The sequence below is a fragment of the Peromyscus maniculatus genome, chromosome 7 (assembly GCF_049852395.1).
Source record: "Peromyscus maniculatus bairdii isolate BWxNUB_F1_BW_parent chromosome 7, HU_Pman_BW_mat_3.1, whole genome shotgun sequence".
NCBI classification, from domain to species: Eukaryota; Metazoa; Chordata; class Mammalia; order Rodentia; family Cricetidae; genus Peromyscus; species Peromyscus maniculatus.
In genome coordinates, this window is record NC_134858.1 from 53,332,560 (window position 1) to 53,356,151 (window position 23,592).

Below are 23,592 nucleotides of genomic sequence, written 5' to 3' on the forward strand. Positions count from 1 at the left end.
CAGGACAGCAGAGATGAGTAACCAAGGATACCTAAGGGTGCCTGTGCCTTTAGGAAATTCACTGTGATGATCTACAACCTCAAATGTTCTAGTCCGCCCCCTGCCACTAAATATATCATGATATAATCTTTTAACAAAATCAAAATCACCTATAATGACCATCACTCTCACACAGGATTTAATTGTATACTACTATTTTACAGGTCATTTTAAACAAAGGTGTGTTCATATTATTTGGTATTCTATGACCCTTTACAATAGACATTGTTCATCTTCTATAGTGTTTACAGTCACTACTTTTAATGGTTACAAACATTTAATTGGGACAATGTGCCATAAATTATTAAACTATTTTCTTAATATCAGGAGCTTAATTTGTTTCTAATTTTGGCATCACTGAAATTCTTGAGATTGCTACATTTTGTAGCATTCTTCTATAATCTTAAGAGAAAAAAAGATGCTTATATCTTTGAACTAATGAGAAAGAAAATACTAAAGTATAGAACCTATCTAAATATGCTAAGGCTAATGTCCAATATTAAAGAATAATAATCAGGCCGGGGTGGTGATGGTGGTGATGGTGGTGGTGGTGCACGCCTTTAATCCCAGCACTTGGGAAGGCAGAGTCAGGTGGATCTCTGTGAGTTCGAGGCCAGCCTGGTCTACAGAGCGAGATCCAGAACAGGCACCAAAAACTACACAGAGAAACCCTGTCTTGAAAAACAAACAAACAAACAAAAAATCAGTAACCTACAGAATGTGGACTACTTTCCCAGTATTTTTAACAACAATAAATTGCCTCATTGTATTTAAATGCACTCTACAGTTTATGAAAGCAGTTTCACTACATAACCATGTGCATTGTAACAATTTTATGAGTAGGCATGGCAACCAGCTTCTGCTGATGTAAAAACCGAAAAAGTTCCTTGACCTGTTTAACAATAGAGATAAATTTCAGAACATGGGCCCAGATGACTCCAAAGCTCTTTATTCTGTATTTTACTGCCTTTTAGTTTAAGGTCAATACAAATAAAGCCATTCATGATGAAGAAAAATTAGAATAAATGAGATGGGAAAACCTTCAAATTCAGGAAAAGTCCCAAGTTAAAACCACTCATTTTACAACAAAGGCCAACATTGACACATGCTATGGATTAAGTTGTCTCTCTGAATTCCTGTGTCGAAGTCCTAATAGCTAATATGACTGTACCCGGAGATAAGGGCAATAAGGAGGTAATTAAATTTAAACAAGTTATGAGTAGGAGCCTGATACAATGTCATTGATGGCCTTGGAGTAAAGAGACACCTGAAGTCTCACCTGCTCTCTCTGTGATGTCAGGATGCACTGAAAAGGTGGCTGTCTACAAAGTCTGTGAAAGCCTTCACCAGAAACCAAGTCAGCCACAGTCCTGCCCTTAGGTTTTCCAGACTCCAGAATTCGAAGAAAAGAAATACATTTCTGTTAAGCTATGGAGTCTATGACAATTTTTCTATAAGCTTAAGTAAACTAAAACTGTGTGTGTGTGGGTGCCATTCCAACAATCATTAAGAATGTTCTAGAAGCAGCCTTAGGACTAGGTAGATGCTGAAAGCACTTAGAGATACAAGTTAGAAAAAGCCTGGATAAGTATGAACTGACAGCTACAGCAAATACAGATGTGAAAGGAGATGACAGTGAGGTCTCTGATGGAAATGAAGAACACATTATTAGAAACTACTAGAAAGGTGACTCATGTCATAAAGCGGCAGAGAACTGGACTGCACTGTGTTCTAGTGGTTTGTTGAGAAAAGAATGTACTAGAGGTAAAGTTGGATTTTTAGTTGAGATGTTCAAGTCAGGTGTTGAAGGAGTACTTTGTTTCTCCTGACTGCTCATAGGACAATAGGAAAGGGGAAGGAGATGAAGACTGTCTGGTCTCTTCATGTAAAAGGCATGATGCTTAATCTTCTGTTTTGCTTCGAGATAAGGTCTCATGTAGCCTTAGGTTGGCCTCAGGCTGAGGATGGCTTTTACTCCTGATTCTCCTGCCTCTGCCACCTGTGTGCTAGGATTACGGGTGTGTACCATCACACCAGACTTCGAAGCTTGCTCTTTACAGGACACTAAGGGTGTGTGCTAAATAGCCATTTGATAAGGAGGTCATGGGTATAGCTCACAGACTTGTCAGCAGAAGTCAGGAACAGTTTGGGTACAGTCTTTGTCCAAAGGGGATGAAGAAAGTGGAACGGCATGAAAAGACTGCCAGATATCTTGAATTCTACAGGCCTGCTCCATAGAGCTCTTTGGCTGCATTATTTTTTAAGGAAAAGGAAGAAAGCCATGGGGGTGATAAAGAGATTGAGAGTATTGCTGGAGAAATGGCCCAAAAGGTTAAGAGCATTTACTGTTCTTAAAGAGGACCTGGCTTTGGTTCCCAGCACTCATATTAGCTAGCTCACAAACTCATGTAGGCACACACACATACCACTTATATATTTTTTAAAAACTTAAAAAAAAAGATATAGATGGGTAATGCCTGGGGGGGGGGGGGGGCGCTCACCAACCTAAGACAAAACACGTGTGTGGCCTGGGCAGGGGTCTCCATGATGGGTAAGGTGACCTGCTGATGTCCCATGCAATCTAAGTCAGAAGCTCATTTATTAGTAAAAGGGGGACCTGTAGGGCCCTGGTCCCCGTTTTGGATAACTGTTGCCTTGCTTGCTGACCTTGATCTTGATATCCTCCCTATGCTAATTCCCTCCCAGGTTTCACCCTCCTGAATGCTTAAGGGAAGTTCCTTGTCTATGTATCCTGCATAATGGGTGTTAACAGCTTAGATGCAAGATTGTAAAACATCTGTAGCAAACTTCTGCCCTCCAGGATTCTCCCATTGTGCTGTAAGCCTGTATTTAAGACCTCCTCCCTCCTTTAATAAACGGCATTCGGCATTAAAAAAAAAAGATATCAATGCTGTTCTTACTAAGGGTCCAATGGGTAGGGCTGTTTTCTTCTAGGTGTCAAATGATGAGCCTCCTCTCTAGACTTGGAGAGCTGGGGGATGGGGGTGGGGACAATGAATAGCGCTTCAGGGTGGGAGAACCTTTTTGTGGAACCATATGAGTGACAGTATCAAATGAGGGTACCTTTTTAAGACATATGAGTTAAGGGCATTTAAGACTTGTTAGACTTGGACTTCTGTACCCATCTTTCCTCCTTTCTTCCTTCTGATTTCTCATATTTTAGGATGGAATGTCTATCCTATGCCTGTGCACAATATTTGGAAAGCAAGTAAGTTGTCTGGCTTACCGGGGTCACAGATAACAATGTTGCATTAAGATGAATTACACCTTAAGTCTCATCTGTATCTCATTTAGATAATATGTAGATAAGACTTTAAGTGAGGACTTCAGAGTGGATCCTTGGGAATAAGACTTTTAAGGTGATTGGGATGTATTTGCCTGTGACAAAGATGAGTTTGAGAGTGAGGGAAGGGGGATGGAATCCTAGGAACTAAATTGTGTCTTCTTCCAATTTACATGTTGAAGTTTTAAAGTACAATGAGACCATATTTGAAGATACAGCCTACAAAAAAAGAGATACTTAAAGTTAAATAAGTTATATGGTTGGGACCTGGATACAGCAGGACCAGTGTCTTTTTTAAGAAAAGACACCAGAATATCTGTTATCTCTTAGTGAAACTCATCACAGTGTGAGGACTCAGAAAGAACAGCCCTTATCAGAAAATAACCAAGTTAGAACTCTGACTTTGGACTTTTCAGCTTCCAGAAACATGAGAAAATCAATTTCTATTGTTGGGCTAGGGATTTAGTTTGGTAGTAGGATGCTTGTCTAGCACACACAAGACCCTAAGTTCAATTCCCAACAACACATACACACAAATCCTATTATTTAAGCCACAGAATCTATGATATTTTGTTATGGCAGTCTGAAAAAGCCAACACAAAGTAAATATTTTGATAGTTTACCACTACAGTGAATAAGTAGGTATGGTCCTTTACCTTTCAAATTCGCTTTTTTTTTTTTTTTTGCAATATTTTAAGAGACAAGTCCTATCTATGAGGCTACTAACAGATTCCACTAATATGGAAAAGGGATATGTTAAGACAAACACTAGAAAAAGTTGTTTGGGCCAACTGTCGGTTTCTTTTGCTCATCTCTGCAAATGTAGGGTTTTCAGAGTTCTCAGAATTTACTCCTGTAAAGTTGTATAATCAATTAGGTACTTCTGGAAATGCCCAGAAAACCTTCAAAGAGACATTTGTATTCAGCATTTAGTATAAAGCACCCTTTCCCAAACCTGCCAACAACTCCCAGTACATAATCACTCGCCACCTGTTCTTTTGAGATTGCTTTTGTATTATTACAAGCAAAGAAATCAATACTACACCATTGATTTAGGAAAGAGACAAGATTGCGTGGCAATAATACATAAAGTTAGTCAAGCCCCAATTCTCAATTGTTTTGAAAGAACAGATACTTTTATGCCCCTTTCTGAAATAGGTACTCATTCTGCACTTGTGATCTGTAGCAATAAAGACCCAAGATAGATAAGGTACTATAACCCCAATTGATATAATAGCTCTTGAGAGCTACACAGAATCTCAAAATGCCTTTTTATACTCAATAGTCATATATTAACTTGAGTCCATATCTTCTCTCTACGGTTTGTCCCTTGGTTTAATTTTAAAAATGTGGGCTGCAGCAGAGGGTCAAGACTGTCAGCAGTGGAAGTGTTACAACTGCAGAGAGCAGCCAGCTGAAGAGCTGGTCCAACATATATGTCTTGATAGGCAGGTAAGGCAATTGTTTACCTTATCCATTAATTTACTAAGACACCATCTGGTCCTAAGCCAAATGAACATGTAAAAGTCATTAAGATATGTTAATTGATTTTGAATCAGTGAATAGACTCAGTAAAAGGAGGTTATGGGAATGGAGAACATTATACTGAGCTTTGTGCTTTTAAGACCTTTCACTTGGATTATCTCACTTGATGGTCACCTTAGTCCCATAAAGTACATGGCTTATCATTTTAAGCATCTGAAAGAAGAGGAAAAAAACATCTTTGAGACCCAAAGATTTTTTAACTCTCTTAAAGTAGGGAAGCAGCCAAAGACAGCTCACTTAGCCACACAATAGCCCCAAAGACAGGTATTATTACTAACAAAGCTTCGAAGTGGTAAAGTCAAGATCAGAAGGCAAATCTTTTGGAGATCTTAGTGCATGCCATAGTTGTTACACTCAGGAGACTTGTGTGTGACACTCTGTTACAGTGAGTATAACCAGACAGGAATCCTTAATGTCAAGTGGTCTGTGTCTCTCAAAGTAGTGCGCTGTCTGGAATGGTTGACATGCATTTAAAAAGCAACAGACAATAAGATAGACAAAGCTTATCTTTGCCTATCTACACAGTCAGAAATACCTGAGGTTTTTAAAAATTACAATTATTGGGGTGTGTGTGTCAAACTACAGGAGTCCATATCCTCCTTCCACTAGCTGGGTCCCAGGGATTGAATTCATCAAACTTAGTCATCAGGCATGCTGGCAAGTGCCTTTGTTCAATGAGCCATTTTGCTGGCCTGATATCTATGCTTAAATCCTAGCTCTACTTGTGGCTAAGTGACCTCAAGCAAGTTAGTTACCTCACTGAGCAAAACCTTCCTCATGTGTTAAATGGAGAAAAAGATCTTGACCTTATGAGCATGGTGTGAGCATTAAATATCAGTTATCTTTGTCTATAAACGTGTTTCCCAGGAAGCAGAGAAGTCATAGAGGAGGGGCAACAAGGATCTCATACATGGTGGAGGTAAAGATGGAAACAAGGAATGAAAGGTATACAACAGTCTCGTTTTTATAGGTAACCACTGCAAACTGCCAAAGCTCAATGGCTACTTCTTTTAAGAGGAGTCTGAGTTAAGGTCTGTGACAATGTTCATTCTCAATGTGAAGGGGTTTATAAACATCATGGGAACACCCCTCTGGGTATGACTATGAGGTTTTTTGTTTTTTGTTTTTAATGAGGGTGTTTGCAGAAAGGTTTAAAAGAATAGGAAAGACCCACCCTGAGGTGTGGGTAGCACAGTCTTATGGACTAGGGTCCCACACTGAGAAAGAGGAGGAAAGTTAACTGAGCATCAGCATTCACCTCTCTCTGCTTCCTGACTGAGGAACAATGTGATCAGCCAACCCACATGTCTGCTGTGTCTTCCCCACCATGATGGACTGTATCTCCGCCTACTGTGAGCCAAAATCAACTATCCACACTTAAGCTTCTTGACAGGTATCTGGCCACAGAAGTAACTAATACACAGTCCTTCTAGACTCTCGCAGAATGTTCGTTTCCCTATTCTCCTTATTGTCTATTTTTTCCTTTCAATAATAAACCTGCTTATTAGGGTATATCTGCTAATGCAGGAAGCTTACTCACTTTCACACAATGGAGAAACTGGAGGAAAAAAGTGGGAAGGAAGAATGGATCCATCTCAGTAATTAGGTGTTGACTAAGATTAAGGTAAGGCCAGCCATGGTGGTGCATACCTTTAATCCCCGCACTCATAAGGAAAAAGCCAGATCTCTAAGAGTTTGAGGCCAGCCTGGTCTATATAGTGATTTCAAGCCAGCCAAAGCTACATGGTGAGACCCTGTCTCAAAAAACCAAAAGAATATTTGAAAAAATACTGGGTGGTGGTGGTGCATACCTTTAATCCCAGCATTCGGGAGGCAGAGACAGGTAGATCTCTGTGCCTTTGAGGCCAGCCTGGGATACAGAGTGAGTTCCAAGATAGCACAGGGCTTACACAGCGAAACCCTGTCTCAAAAAACAAAACAAAATGAAAGGAATAAAAAAAGATTAAGGTGAGATTTTCCCTATTTTCTTACCTTGACCGCATAGTTATTGAGTGGATCTTTTGCATATGAGGCAGTGTAGTAAACTGCATCTCCAGCTTCGCAGCACGGTTTGTCACTGGTTAGCCTGAAATCTGACCAGCTGTCCACTCCAAAGCGGAGTTGGTCTTTCTGCCCAGCCATGAAGAGGTCTTCACATTTAACAGCCAGTTTCTTCAAGGTATCTGTATGAAGGCTTCGGATTTTACCCACCACTTCTTCCCGATTTTCAAGTCCTCGATAAAGTGCTTGTCTTTGTGGCTTCTGGATGCTTCGACCCTGTCTACAGGAGAGACCACGCCGGCTGGAGAGGGACTCCATACTGTTGGAAAATCTGTCCTTAATACTGAGAGTGGCTAAGCTGGAGATACTGTTTGCTGCTGAAGGAACAGGTCTCTCTTTGTGCAAAGGTCTCTCCAGGGAGTCACAAGACTCAATGTCCAGTCCTTTGAGGTCACAGCTAATAGAAGACCCAGCACTGCTGGCATCCCAGTTGGGGTCAATATCATAGGTGGGGTTAGCCATGACACAAAGACTACTTTCCATGGTTTTTTGAAGGTCTTTGGAGATTGGCTCTGTATTGGCTCGTATCATTTTCTTTGGCAGTGGGGGTGGTGTGGGTTGGGAAGCATTCAATACTTGTTGGTCTGTCTTCTCTCCAAAGGCAATGGCATCATCCAAAGCTCCCTTGGGATGCCGTGGATGCTTGGGAGGTATCATAGCTGCTCTAGACTGTCCTGCATTATTTTTAAAGAAGAAGAAAAGAGAATTAATCAGAAATTTCAACCTCGTTTCATAATTGAAACAAGTAGAAATGAGTGAGGCAGGCATGGGAATCTTAACACTCAGCAATGCTTTCGCTGCAAATGTGAGCCAAGGAAGGAGCACGGAAGGCAGGGATCCAAAGCTCAACTGGAGCGACAAATATGAATTATGTCCCAGCATTTCTTTGCCAGAGGAATTCTTTGCCAGTGGCACTAGTTTAGGTAATGGGCTTTGTTTTCAAACAGGAACCCAGATTCTCCAGTCCTGCCCCAGTAATGCTAACATTCACAACACCGCAGTACTAAGAAGGGACAGACACTAGAAACACCTGAATTGTGACAGAGACGACAGCATCCGTCGATCAAGAAAATACTTGGGAGCATTACTGAAAACAGAACTGAAACTAGCGATGGGACCACTGTACAGAGCCCAACAAAATATTGTTCTGTTCCTTGTATTAGTACTCCAGTTTTACATTGCATATAGCACCTGCCATTGCATATATGTACATATAAGGTATCCAGTATTTATGTTTAGGGGGCAAAACACATTAGGGTTCAATAATACTTTGTTTCTTACATAAAGGAAAGAAGACACTATTTTTCTAAAGACAGAAATATATCATGAAACTTGCACAAAAGCTACAAAAATTAGCCATGTTATTAAAATGAGGCCTTTACTCAAGAAATAGAGAGAGAGAGCATAATGCCTGGTTACACAACATTATGTTGCGGTCCTAACCCCTGGTATCTATGAATAGGTCTTCATTTGGAAATAGAGTCTTTGTTAGCATGACTGAGTTGAGGTTAAGGAAGGCACTAATCAAATATGGCTGGTATCCTAAAAAGAAGAAAATGCAATGTGAAGACAAATAAGGGAAATACTATGTGGTGACAGGGGCAGAGACAGGAATGCCAAAGATGGATGGCATCATTAAATGCCAGGCAGAAGCAAGAACAGATCCTACTCAGTGTCTCAGAAGAAGCATGGTTCTGTGGACAGAAGTTTCATTTTAAGTCTCTAAACTGTCAATTGTCAAAAAATGAGTTTCTGTTGTATTATGCAACCCATTTGAAGTACTTTATTACAACAGTCCTAGGAAAGAAATACATATTGCTACTTATACTTATAATCATACAGAGTACAGGTAAATGGATTGTGTGATGTTAATACTATCCAACTGATCTCATCTTGAATCGGCTAGGACACCTTTGAATATGTCTGTGGATTTCTGTACTGGGCTAATTGGGGTGGAAAGGAACCACTCCAAATGAGGGCAGTGATTCTGAACTGAACAAAATAAAAGTGAGCCAAACATCAGTATTCATCTCCCTCTACTTCCTGACTGCAAATGCAAAGCTTCCTCATATTTCTACTGCCATGACTTTCCTACCATGATAGACTGTCCCCTTAAGCTGGGAGCTTATCATTTTATCATGGCAATGAGGAAAGTCACAAATACAAATGTTTCTGAGGATGATAATAAGTAAAGCAGTGGTTTGTTTTGTTAAAACTACATCCTTGAAGAAATGCCAAGGGCAAGAATCAATATAAACAGTGATTACAATTATATTCAATTTCTTACATACAGTACTTGGATCAAGAATATCTAGGAGTTTAAATAAACTACTAACTACCACATACATATAGCAGCATTTTTATAAGGAAGAGAGCTGCATTAAACACAAACAAAAATATACAGAGAGAATGTACAAGAGAGTGGGGGTGGGAGGCTTCAGACAGGGAGGACGAGAGGGAGGGGGAAGTGAAGTGAAGGGGGAAGTGGGGCGGGGGAAAATAAGCAGAGAATATATAGCTCTAGGGAGCAAAGGCTTTTAAGACTTTCCAGCTGGGATTTGGCTTTGTGTAGTGCTTGTCCAACATGCATAAGCCCTTGGGTTTGATATTTATTAGCATAAAACTAACTAGCTAGCTGCTAAATAATCAACTAATTAAATTCTCTTGAAGAAAAACACAGGACTAGATGGGTTCACTGATAAATTCTACCAAATGCTTAATATTAATTAAACCAAAGTATTACTACCAATCTTTTGCAAGCTCTTCCAAAAAGTAGAAGGGAAGAGGGAACACTTCTGTCTTGAATTTTGTAGAAGCTATGATACCTAGACAACCAAACCAAATACATTTAAGAAAACTAAAGACTAATACTACTTGAATACAAGTGAAAAAAAATATGTCATTAGTAATAGAACATAGTGACACTTTAAACATTGTAAATATAATGATATGTCATGACAACTTGGGTTTATCTGAAGAATGCAAGGTTGGTTTAATATCTGAAAATTAATCAGCATATGATGCTAACAAAATACAAAAGAAAAAACAATCTCACATGATCTTCTCAAATTTGTGGAAAATGTATCTGATAAAATCTAATGCCTTTCCATGACAACAGCCAACAAATTTGGGACAGAAGTGAACATTCTCAGTCTGATAGCTTCTATATCAAACCAAGAGCTAACATACTTGATGACAACAAAGTAGATGCTTCCTTCTTAATGTCATAATACAAAAACTTTCATTATCACTATCTTTATTATACCTTATACTTGAGCACTAGCCATGGAAATGTGGAAATAGGAACAAATAAAAACATCCCAACTAGAAAGAAGTAAAACTATTCTATGTATAGATGATATAATCTTGTAGTTTGAATATGAATATCTATCAGAAGTAATATGCCAGAGCTCAGATGGCAGAGTGTTTGCCTAGCATGCAAGGTGCCTTGGGTTCAATTCCTAGCATGTCATAAAACTGCTGAATGTGGTGGAATATACTTGTAATTTCAGCACTTGAGACATGAGGTCAGGAGGAACAAGAAGTCAAAGCCATCCTTAGCTACACAGTAAGTTTGAGGCCAGTGTGAACTACATGGGAACTTGCTGTAGACAAACAAAAAGAAGAAAGGAATGTATCAGTTTAGTGAGACTGCAAGATACAAGATCACTATACAAAAATCAATTGTAATGACTATTCTAAATCTGACATTAAAAAAAAACCCTATTTGCAAGAAAGAGACTAAAGTATTAAGGGATAAATTTAATTAAGCAAGAGTCGTATGCTGAAAACTATAAAACATCACTGAAAGAAATTAAAAAGTACCAGAATAAATGGAAATTAGTTATGTTATTAAAAATCAGTCACATTATTAAAATGACTAATTTTATGCAGTCTATTTAAGCTCATGGATCAGAAATTTTAATATTGTTAAGATGGGAGTACTTCCCAAATTGACCTACAGATTTAATGTAATCCCTATGAAAATCTCAGTTGGATTTCTTGCAGAATTGATGTGGGGACCCTAAAATTCACATGGAAACATAAGCGGCTTATGAGTGGCCAAAAATAGTCTTAGCAAATTACAAAATTATAGTAATCAAGATAGTGTAGTACCTAGTTAAGAGCAAAGATATAGATGAATGGAATTGGTCTGAAAGGTCAGAAAGAAATCTTTATATTAAGAGGTCAATTAATATTGACAAAGGTTGTCCAAACAGTTCAATGGAGGAAAGAACAAACAGGGTTGTGACAAGTGGATACACATATGAAAAACAAAAACAAAAATAAAGCTGGACACTTGTTTCACACTATGCACAAAGATAAACTAAAATGCATAAAAGATCTAAATGTAAGAGCTAAAAACTATGAGACTCTGTATTATTCACCGCTGACAATGAAACCCAGGGTCTCAAGCATGCTCTAACACTGAGCTATATCCTTACTGCAGAACTACGACAAATCTGATAATAGAAATCAATGGTTGTGTCGTCCCTGAGTTGGGCAATGGTTAGTTCTAACAATTAATGTAAAACAAGAAAACAAAATAGTGTGGTAAAAGTGAAAATAAAAAAGAAAACTTATATGCTTCAAAGCATATCTTCAAGAAAGTAAAAAGAAAATGCCAGGCACGGTGACACACACCTGTAACTCTGGTACTCTGGAGGCTGAGGATAGCACTGCTACAGAGCAAGACCTTGGGTAGACCCCAACAGGAAGGAAGAGGAGGGAGGGAGGAAGGGCAGAAGAGAGAGAGAGGAAGAAGGAAGAAGGGAGGAAGGGGAAAATTACACAGAGTAGGGGAACTTGTGTTCAAATTACGTATCTGGGAAGAAACTTGTCTCTAGAATATATATATAGAACTCTTTTTTTTTTAAATTTCTTTTTTTGTTGATTTTTCGCGACAGTGTTTCTCTGTAGTTTTAGTGCCTGCCCTGGAACTCACTCTGTAGACCAGGCTGGCCTAAACTCACAGAGATCAGCCTGGCCCTGCCTCCTGAGTGCTACTCTCTACTCTCCACCTCAAAGTGGAAGCCACAACTTCTTCTTGTATTCTCTTAGCACTTCTGCTTAAAGTGCGTGCGCCACTACTGCCTGGCTTTGAACTCTTTTAAAAATCTTTAAAAATGGGCAAGAAATTCACATAGACATTTCTCCAAAGATGATACACAAATAGCCAATACATACATGAAACATGTCCAACATCATTACTCATTAGATAATGATATATAAAACCCTAATAACTTCACATCTACTAGGATCATTATGAGTCTAAGATGGAATAACTAGCTTGGAAAACAACCTGGGAGTTTCTCAAAGAGCAAAACAAAGAGTCATCACATAAGCCAGCATATATACTCCTAATGAGATCGTCATTGGAAATAAAACACATGTCTATAGAGACCAGAACACATGCTTATACTGTACTGTTCATAACAGCTCCAAAGTGGAAACAATGCAAATGTTTACCATCTAATTAATGGGCAAACAAGATGTGGTATAGCCACATAACTGAACGAAGTTTCCCACTTCTCTCATATTGGGTTATTTGTTCCCTTCTCTAGTGTTGGAGCACAAACCCAGGGTCTCATACATGCTATATACTCTACTGCTGAGTTATATCCCTGGTCTTCCTCACCCATCTTTAAACACTCTTGCCTCTGGGGAGTGTTTAAGTCCACCCCCCAAACTTACTGATCCTCAGATATGCCTTGTATATATTTTTCTCTAAGCGCGCGCGCGTGCGCGCACACGCGCGCGCACACACACACACACACGCACACACACACACACACACACACACACACACACACACACACACATTCATTCTCAGGTTACAGTCGAATTCCCTACTGGGTTGCTCACTAGTGGCAGGGACTGTGTCTTATTTCTATATATGAGACCAAGCAAGAATCTGGCTGAGAATGAGCGGCTAGGTAAGTAGAGAGATAGATGTAGATAGAAAACATCATCCAATTTTTATCTAGGTCCTAGAAAAGGTTTTATGGGCTGCCATTTGCTACCCATCTCTCCAAATAAGGAAAAGCAGCAATAACTGTGGATGTGAGTAGCATCGAGAGCTGCAGAAGTACCTTCTTTTTCTTTAAAGATTATCTGAGGATTAGGGGAGTAAGGCAAAGTGTATTACAGAGTTCTTTAGTAAGGAGAGGTGAAGAGGGCTGAGTGTGCAGTTTGTGCTACCTTTGGAATAAAGTTCAGACTTTCCACAAGCCGATCAGGGTTCTTTGTCTTATCTACCACTATTTCTCCGCCACTCCCATTATTCCTGTTAGTGTACCTTAGAACTGGAGTTACAGATGGCTGTGAACTGCCATGTGTGCTGGAGACCAAACCTGGGTTCTTTGAGAGAAGCAAATGCTCTTAACTGCCGAGTTATCTCTCCAGTCCATATTTTCTCTTCTTTTAATAGGTCTCTCTCTCTCTAATATTGTTTTAGATTTATTTACATGTGTGTGAGTGTAGTGTCTGCAGAGGTCAGAGACACCAGATCCCCCTTGGAGCAGAAATTATAGGAGATTGTGAGCCACTTGATGTGGGTGCTGGAAACTGATCTCGGGTTTTCTGGAAGAGCAATACACATTCTTAACCCCGGGGCCAGTCCAGAACTTCTATTTTTATATTTTTGCCTTAGCAAAGGTGTATTCTGTCTTTGGCCCAGCTCAGACTTTTCTACTGATGTCTTCCGACTCTCTACTCTCCACTTCAAAATGGAAGCCGTAACTTCTTCCTGTATCTCTCAGCACTTCCGCTTGACTGCAGTGTTTCTGTGTTTGTGTACATCCTTTCTGAATCTCACGTGGTACAAGACAAACAGCATGTGTTACAGTAAATGGCTGCTGAAGGACAGAAAACCCACAGAACTGATCATTATTCCAAATGGAAAGAGACAGCCAAAGCTGCAGGATATAAAAGAATTCCAGGCCTCTCTCCTCCAACAGCAGTGCAGGATCTCATGGGAGATATGGGGATTTTCATGAGGGAATCAGGAACTTAGCCACTCTAAATGAAACCAGGAGCATTCCACAGTCCCTGCAAGTAGGTCAAGCTATCTTCTAAATCTCAAAGTGCTTTGTGTTTTTGTGCTTTATTGCCACCCCAAAAGGGGAGGGGGGGCAAATTCCAAACATTTAGGTCAATGTCCTAAAAGTTTGGTATCTTAGCTGCTTTTATTTTAAACGTTTAATCCTGTACATTCCTCTGAAGTCTCCAGGATCCAGACACCAAAGCTCAGTTTTCAGCAGCAGACAGGACACCACATACTCTACATTTTTGTGGCATACCAGCTTTCTAAATGGAAAGGGGGGAAAAAGTTCGATTCTAAATCTTGCCTTGCTATAGCTAGAAAGGTCCTCTGGACAATGTTTGACTAACCCAAACTCAAGCCATACTTTTTCTCAGCCTCTGTGCTCTGGCTGTAATTTCTCTCCACTTAAACGTGCCTTCAGACCGGCAGGTAGAGAAGGCCCCGTATCATGTCACTTTCTGCAAAGCAGATGCTGAAAATGCAACAGAAAGGGAAAGTTTTGATGAGACTAATTCACTAGGAATGAGAATGACTGATATAAGTTCTTATAACTTACAAATTGGTATAGATACACAAGAAATAAGGTATCTCTAAAATAAATATTTGAAAAGATTGCGTAATGAAAAACTTAAAATAGTAATTACATCATTATAGTGATGGAAATATTAAAGACACATTAAAAACAAACCACAATAAATGTTTGCTTGTAATCTGGTAGCATTGAGGTCATAGGGCCCTAAATAATGACGCATTTAAAAAGGAGCTGACCTTTGACCACAAGTCATTCCTTATTCTAACAAGACAAGAAAGCATGGCTTTCTGGCCGATCTCTGTGCCTAAAGTCATCCCACACACAGCTTCAAGGATGAGCTTTTAATCCTGAGCGTGCCTCTACTGAAAAGCCTACAGTGGCTCTATTAGTAAAAGATGCAGTGTTTGTGTCCCAGATTCCTCTAGAAAGAAGCCTTCACAAACCTCTCAGTACATGGCAACTAGCCCAGGGACTCAAAGGAGGGTAGCCTCTTGTCTTTCTCTCCAAAAGATCAGGTCTTTGAAGGTTACGCTAGTGTTCCCAGCACCTTACCTGGAACTAGAGCCAGTTGGTATTAAACAGTTGTTCGCTAAGTGGCCGTATTAAAGTCCCAATTAACAGAACACACCTCCCTATTTAAAGCACAGTTTCAATTTTCATTCCTAACCTAACCCCCACCTCAAGGTAAGTAATATACATGAGAATGGGAAGAGAAAGGAATAAAGAGACAGTCATGTCCAAACACAGAAATACGCTCTGCACTTTACAGATACAGTTTACAGAACATACTTTATAGACCACCACCACCACTGTTCCCCAGCTTTGTCCAATGAATAGGGCCTCGCATCGGCTGAGGCCTGCACTGTTCCCCGGCAGCTGGCTTCCAGCGTCCAGAGGAAAGGACCGCATCTGCCAAGCGTTCTTACTGTGCTGGGCGGACTGAGCACAGTGAAATGTAAGCAACAACTGGCAGGCCACGGTACAACTTCATGTCAAAGAATAAAACTGGCTGGCCTCCAGAGACCACTTGCATGTATCCTCAAATAGACAGGCCACTTTGAAGAATGCCAGTGGTGAAGCAGCTGACAGGCCCACTGTTTACACGGCCTCATCACAGAAAACCTTCCCATGCCACAGCTCATTTATTTAGGGGTAAGTTATCTATGTAATTTGAATACTGTACTCTCTTAACTAATTCTTAGATATGGGAAACTATTTTAAAATATGAATGAAACTAACTTAGGAACAAAAATCCATGCTTTCTCCTAATAGAAATAATTACAATTATAGGAGGTATAACAAATGCTCAAACAAATGTTCAAAGCTATCAACTTCAGCTTTTTCCTTTTTTAGTTCCAGATAATCTTAACTGCAATTACTTTAAAAAACATTTTATTGGATTTCTTATTTATTTATTGTGTGTGTGTGCACACATGTGCACAGGTTTGGGGCTCAGATGATAACTTAGGATAGCTGGTTCTCTCCCTCCACCATGGGGGCTCCAGAGATTTAACTCAGGTTGTCTGGCTTGGTGGCAAGTGACTTTACCTGCTAAGCTATCTTGCCAGCCCTTAACTGCAATACTTAAATCTTTGGTTCAAATAATTAACACGATGATACCTGCTCAATATTTATTGAATAAATATGCAATGTAAGGTACTCTTCAGAATGCCTTCTTAAGAGCTGGCATTTTGAATGGTACACTCCATACCACAACATCAAGACCAGCAATATAAAGAATGCTATTCTTTTACAGATATCCACCCTTCACCATTAACACCCTCAACAATGTACTGCAGGCAGAATGCTTTTAGATGTTTTGCATTGGTGTTTGAAGGGTGCAGCTTTAAAACAGATTCTTATGGAGACCCTTAGGAGACAGAGGCAAAATTCGTATAGTTCCTTAATTAGGAAATTTATGCATTATGTCCAATATTAGAAAAAAACAAGCCAGATTACTAGATCAATAGAGCACATAAACGATGACTTGGAAAATCTCTTACATGAACTTTGCTGTGAACAGCCAGATTTCTTTCATCTGGGAATCTTCAAAAGTCAAACACAGCAGTCATTTTTAGCTCATTTATTCAAACACATTCTTAGCACCTCCTGTGTGTTTTAGATAATGTGCTAGGCTGTAGGGATACAGAAAGGGAACAAGCCAAAACTACGTGGAGTAAAAGGAGACTTGACTGAGCTTTTAAAAAAGCAATGTATGGAGTACTTATTACAAACTGAATGAAGGAGAACTAAAGTCATCAGCTGGGTTTCAACAGAGTAAAACTTCCTACACACTTCTGATTCCAGCAAGGTAATAAAGTAGTCAGATAACCCCACATAAAAGACAACCAGTGATCCTTCTTCAAGACATTTTAAGATAGACACAAGAAACAGGAAAATGTAGAGATATTCTATCACTTCTTTGAGAAATTGTTTTTGGTGTAGACATACTGTAAAATCCAGATTGAGTATGATTAAGTTGGCAAAGGCCAGTTGATCCCGTGATCCATGTGATCACCATCCAGAGTGAAATCACCATCATATTGGGTGTTCTGCTCTAATGACCTACTTTATTCCCCTGAGACAGGGTCTCTCACAAAACCTGGGGCTAGGCTGGCAGCCAGCAAGCTCCAATCCTGTCCCTATTCCTATAGTACTGGGGTTACAGGCATGTGTGGCCCAACATGGCTGTAGCACAAATCTTAAAAGTTCTTATTAATAAAAACAAACTTGGAGCCAGGTATTGGGGTGAACTGGAAGATAGAGAAGCAGAACAAGCCACAGCTTCCTCACCTCGCCAATTCCTCAGGTGATCCTGTTTCCTTAGACTGGATGCCTCTCTGCTGACCGGTGCTGCTCAAAAGCCTGAAAGCTTAACCAACCGTAGTTCCTCATCCTCATGCCTTAAATACCTTTTTGCCTCCTGCCATTACTTCTGGGATTAAAGGCGTGAGTCACCATGCTTGGCTGTTTCCAGTGTGGCCTTGAACTCACAGAGATCCAGGTGGATCTCTGCCTCTAGAATGCTAGGATTAAAGGCGTGTCTATTTATTGCCTAACCTCTATGTTTAATATTGTGTCTGTTCTGTTCTCTGACCCCAGATAAGTTTACTGAAGTGCACAATGTTTTGGGGAACACAATCCCACCACACTTGGCTTCTGATGTGGGCACTGGGGATTTAAACTGGGGTCTTCATGTTTGCACAGCCGGTGAGTGCTCTTCCCACTTCGTCATCTTCCCTGCTCCTCCACCCCTATTTGTTTTTAAGACAGGGTCACATGTTTCTCAGATTGGCCTTGAATTACTGACCTCCTGTCTACTTCCCAAGTGCCAGAATTATAGGTTCGAGTCACCATGTCCAGCTCAACGGTACCATTAAAAATAAAAAGTTACTGGAGCTTTAAATCACAAAAAATTACCCAAAGGGGCATTTTAAAACTACATGGAGACGATTTGTTGAATGTCTTAAAAAAAAAAAAAGAGCTCCCAATGCCATCTACATACTTGTTCTCCCAGGGAAAACAGTAATAAACCCAAATCCTCAGCTTCTAGAACTGACAGAATCAACCGTAACTATTACTCTTCCAAAGCAGAAAAATTAAGCACGTATCAAACCACACAAAGTCAAGCACAGAGCCACTTGAGCACTTAAAGAAGGCTTAAAGCTAATTATTTTTCTAGTTCTAACTTTGTCATGGATTGTTCAATTTTGGTAGTTGATAAGTTCATAAAATATATTTGACAGAGTGTAAAAGAGGCTCAGTGGCTTCGGAACGGCTGTGCTAAGTTCAATGAGATGATTAGAACAAGGTCTAGTTAATTTTGGTGTGTAATGTTTTTACTTGCAAGTTTTTCTCTTTTCCTTTTAAATAAAAACAACAACAAAAAACCCCAAAGGAAGACTGGATAACACAGGCATCATATACTTAAGACAAAGCAAAGAAATTCATCTTTTTCCCTCCTTCTGGTGCTGGGCACTGAACCTAGGGCCTTATGATTTCTAGGCAAGAGCTCAACCACTGAGATAAACTCAATGGAAAACGATCTTACTCACAGGACATCTTGAATTTTTCAATTCAAAGTAACTGTTGTTTTTTTTGTGTTTTTTTTTTTTTTTTTGTTTGTTTGTTTTCTTGGTTTTTCAAGACAGGGTTTCTCTGTGTAGCTTTGTGCCTTTCCTGGAGCTCACTTGGTAGCCCAGGCTGGCCTCGAACTCACAGAGATCCGCCTGGCTCTGCCTCCCGAGTGCTGGGATTAAAGGCGTGAGCCACCACTGCCCGGCTAAAGTAACTGTTTTTTAAGGTTGATGATTCAAAAGTTCCAGCCTTGCTGGGTGGTGGTGCTACACACCTTTAGTTCCAACACTTGGGAGGCAGAGGCTTGGGGATCTCTGTGAATTTGAGGCCAGGCTGGTCTACAGAGCAAATTCCAGGACAGCCAAGACTGTTACACAGAGAAACCCTGTCTGGGGGGTGGGGGTGGGGAGTGAAACAAAACAAAACAGAAGTCCCAGCCTTCCAGTGCTTTTCAAGAATTTAATGACTGAAGGTATTTGAGTCATGAGTGCCTAAGGCTCTCTGGGCTGTAACTTGGTCCAACCTCCCTTGCCTTCCTTTCCTCATCTAACAGTGAGATAAAAGACTAAGTTGGCATGTTTAAAAAAAGAGAAAAAAAGAGGTGGGGCTGGAGAGATGGTGGCTCAGCGGCTAAGAGAACCAGCTGCTCTTCTAGAAGACTTGGGTTCAATTCTCAGCACCCACATGGTAGTTTACAATTATCTGTAACTACAGTTCCAGGGGATCTGACACCCTCACACAGGCATGAATGCAGAATAAACATCAATGCATATGAAATAAAATTATATAAAATCTTTAAAAAAAAGTGACTTTTTTTTTAAGGTAAGGTCCCCTGTAGCCCAGCCTGGCCTCATACTTACCTACTCTGTAGCTAAGGATGACACTGAAGTCCTGAGCTTTCTACCTCCACTTCCCAAGTGCTGGGATTAAGGCATGTGCCACTAGGCCTCACTTTTTCTTTTCTTTCTTTCTTTTTTTTGAGATAGTCTTATTATGAAGCCTAGGTTAGTCTCAAAGTCACAGTTCTCCTCCTTGAGGCTCCCAAGTGCTGGGGTTATAGGTGTAAGCTGCCACACCCAGTTACTAATGGAAAACTTTAAGAAGAGATGCCATATGGCATCGATTCCTAAAGACTGTGATACATTTTACTGAGGCTGTCATGTAAGAAATTTTGGCATAGCAAAAATATCTACAATATGATTCCTGATATGATATTTTAGGGTGCAAAGTAAGTAAAAACTTCATCTTAATATGTACTTTTAAAATATAAGAGAATGAGAAAAGTCAACTATAAAATCTACTGGAACTGAAGTTAGAGGTCTTTTCTTTGTAGAATATACTTCCACCTAGTTGAGGGTTTGTTCTGACTGAATCTCCCAACAGGAGATTAGAGCATTTCTCCTATGGTATTGCTTCAATCTTTTGGACTTGTTAATTAAGAAACTATTATTTTCAAGTATACTAGCTAATTTTGGTATCATTTTTCCTTAAAAAAAAAAAACATACAATGGAGGAAAAAGACAAAGAGAGATGAGAAACTAGGTGCTTCAGACACATCCTCCTCCAGTGGTTTCCCAGCAGGGTCAGTGGTTCATGAGAGTCTTGCTGGTACACTCACCATACTGCAGGCAGTCCATGCTGCTCATCTCTTCCTCCCCACAGGAGATAAGCATGGAAACAAAAACAAGACCCCCAAACCTACTCTGCTCCAGGCTTTCCTTTTCAGAAGGAAAGGAACTCAAGGGAGGGAGATAATTCAGAGGTCACTGGGACTTCCAGAAAGAGTGAAGAAAGAGATCTGAGGACGTTTTGCAACAATTCGGAAGCAATTCTGCTTAACCCTCTGCACATTCTCCCCTACAGTAGGCAGGTCTGTGACAGCCTGCCAGCCTCTGCCTACACACTTCCCACGACAGGACTCCTACTTCTAGTCTGCTTGATCCAAGCCAGAAATCCTGTTCTTCACATTATCCTACCTTGCATATATTTTGTCCTAAAATGCGACTCTGATTTGCTCACTGTTCCCTCTCTCTGTCTTAACTGAGGCTCGCTCTTCTCATCCTTGTATGTAATCCTGCAGCAATAGTACCTGTTACCAAACACCATAGTCTCTAGGTGTGCCCATTTTAAGTCATAAATGCCATCTGTCTTCTTGAAGCCCTTTGATGGGTCATTATCACATATAACAAAAGGTCTGAGATTTTTACCCTGAAATCCATCTTATCTAATGCTCCACAATGCAGCAACCTTAAATGGCTGTGGCACCAGGCTATTCTGTATTTCCATGCTTTTGTTCACTTAGTGCCTGTTTGGAACATCCTTTCTTCGCTCTGACAACAAGTGAAATCAGCTCAGAAATGATTTCTAGGAAGGCTTCTTTTGACACCCTTCTTTGTGTAAGATCAAAAATATTCCATGTGTGTTTCCACAACTGTATTGATCACATTATACGGAATTCAAGTTCCTTTTTTTCTCTTTTTTTTATTTTTATTTTTATTTATTTATTATGTGTACAGTGCTCTGCTTGCGTGTATCCCTTCAGGCCAGAAAAGGGCGCCACATCTCATTACAGATGGTTGTGAGCCACCATGTGGTTGCTGGGAATTGAACTCAGGACCTCTGGAAGAACAGCCAGTGCTCTTAACCTCTGAGCCATCTCTCCAGCCTCTCCTTTCTTTCTCTTCAGGTTGAATCCTTCAAGATGGGGGCCACATCAGCGCATGGCACATGGCTCACGGTAGCAGGCATTTAAAATAAGTCTAGTAAAACCTCGAATATAATTTTCTGAATTAATTGTAAATTTTAACTTTAAAGGTACAACTTTTGATCCTCCAGGGAAATATAATATTTAGCCAGACATAAAAAGGCAAGGTTTAAATACCGCTTATGTAACGTTTGTACTTACCTAAGTTGCTATATGTCGCACTGCAGGAGTTTAGATCTACAGGATCCGAAGTATCATCTTTTTCTTCTTCCCTTTCCAGGTCAGGTGGGGGCAATGCTGGTGTGACTGAAGTGCCATCTTGCTTCACAACAAGAGTCTTTGGATCCTGAGGAGAAAATTCCTCTGCCACTTCATGGGTCACCCGACTGAAACAAATCAGACAGTTCATCAAATTAGAACTCAAAAGTTCTGTTAAAATTTAGCTTTATAGGGCAAGGGATGGTGGTGCACGCCTTTAATCCCATCACTTGGGAGGCAGAGTCAGGTGGCTCTCTGTGAGTTCCAGGCCAGAGTTCCTGGTCTATATAGCAAGTTCCAGGATAAACAGAGCTAACTAGAAATAATAATAAATGAATAAATATTAAAAATGTGATTTATGGAAGACACATTTCCCACTTATGTGAAAAAATAGCCCTATAACCATAACAGTGGGTCATCAGCTTGCTGAGCTGAGACCAAGAATTTTGATGTTCCACCCTGATTCATATACTGGTGGAGGTAGAGAAGGCTCAAAGGGAGTTTGAGAATGAACAGACAAGGAATAGGACAATTAAAGTCTGAGACTTTCATACATGAATGTCTAAATACTACATCTACATTCTTTTAAAAGAGAAGAGGTAACAATAGTAAGAAGAATGCTTAACTGGTTAAAGAGAAAAACTCTCAAGAATTTAGTAAATCAGCTGGCGTATTTATTTATTTATTTATTTATTTATTTATTTATTTATTTATTTATTACATTACTTAATAGTACTCCACTACTATAGTAAATACCATACTTTATTTACCACACAGTATTTGCTACATGTTAAAATATTTACTGAGGTATTTAGAAAGAATCAGGAATAACATTGTGATTGTACTATAAATATAAATTGCATATGTAACTGTTTTGGTAGGTTAATGCAGGAGACAGAAGCATCAGTTTTCATCTATAAGGAGGGAAGTCAAATGGAAAAGCAAGCTTAACTCTGGCTAATCTCATTTTGGAAAATGGATCTGGAGCATCCTGCTGGTCATGAAGCAGTTAAAGACTCTTTTTCTTTTCAACCACTGTCAGCTCACTCACTTCCGGCTAACTCCTCCCTCTCCCCACTCCCTACCTAAACTCTCTCAGTTCTGTGGCCATGAAGCACAAGGGGATCAAATGCTCACTAATGGCTGGAGCATAAAATGGCCGAGTCAGCAAACCTCATGTTGCTAGCCAATGAAATATACTTAAATCAGGTGTCTTGGAAGGTTTCAGGGGCTGAGAAGTGTTCTGAGACTATTATATCCTCAGCATATTCTTCCTGACTTCTTTATGGGCAAAGAGAAACAAGAATTAGGAACTTTTTTTTTAATGGGTGTATGTGTTGAGGAAAGAGGATGACACCAAGGGTCCTCAATTACTTCTCTTACTTTTTTGATACAGGGTTTCTCACTGAACCCAAAGCTCACTGATAGGCCATACTGACTGTCCTTTTAGGGAACCACTAGCTCTGACATTAGAAGTAGTTTCTATTAACTTTCACCTAGCAAAGCGTATTTCCTTTCTCTTTAAGTATGTGCATAAATACTCAGTAATACCCAGTCTTGACATGAGGCAGGGCCTGAGAGAGTGTCTGGGAAGTATCACCTCACTTTGTCTTCACTCAGGCATGGAGGCCGAGCTCCCTTGTTACTGTCTCCTTATGATGTCCATGTCATGAGAAACCAGCTTTGTGTGGATGGCCTTGTTTCTGTGTTGATGACTAAGGCAGCCCATTGAGAAGAGGGAGCATTTTTACAGACTGCCCTGTTGACTGCTGCTAGAGAAATTTGTTCCCAGCTCTCTCCTATCCCCAGGAGCTAGAGCCCATAATGGAACTTCCAGTTCACTGCACACTGCTGATATAAAGAGAGACCTCTGGTTCTGCTGGTTTGGAAAGAGTATTTCTGAAGTTGTGTAGCTAGCCGATTTCAAGTCTTATATTTCTGTCTAGACACATGCATAATTTTTATAATAAAGGATCGGTAAGAAGGTACTCCTTCAAGATTACTCCCTTGTCTGCAGTTGATGTATG

General features: G+C 40.0%; 1 protein-coding gene across 2 annotated transcripts in view; it reads right to left on the reverse strand.

The window, feature by feature from the left end:
* Positions 1-23,592, reverse strand: part of Peak1 (pseudopodium enriched atypical kinase 1) — a 225,918-nt gene that overhangs the window by 19,868 nt on the left and 182,458 nt on the right. For both annotated transcript variants that reach the window (XM_006971552.4, XM_016004414.3), the window contains 2 exons: positions 21,509-21,693; positions 6,881-7,623 (listed from right to left, as the gene is read on the reverse strand). In XM_006971552.4, coding sequence (XP_006971614.1) covers positions 6,881-7,623; positions 21,509-21,693 — 928 coding nt within the window. The remainder of the gene's footprint in view (positions 1-6,880; positions 7,624-21,508; positions 21,694-23,592) is intronic.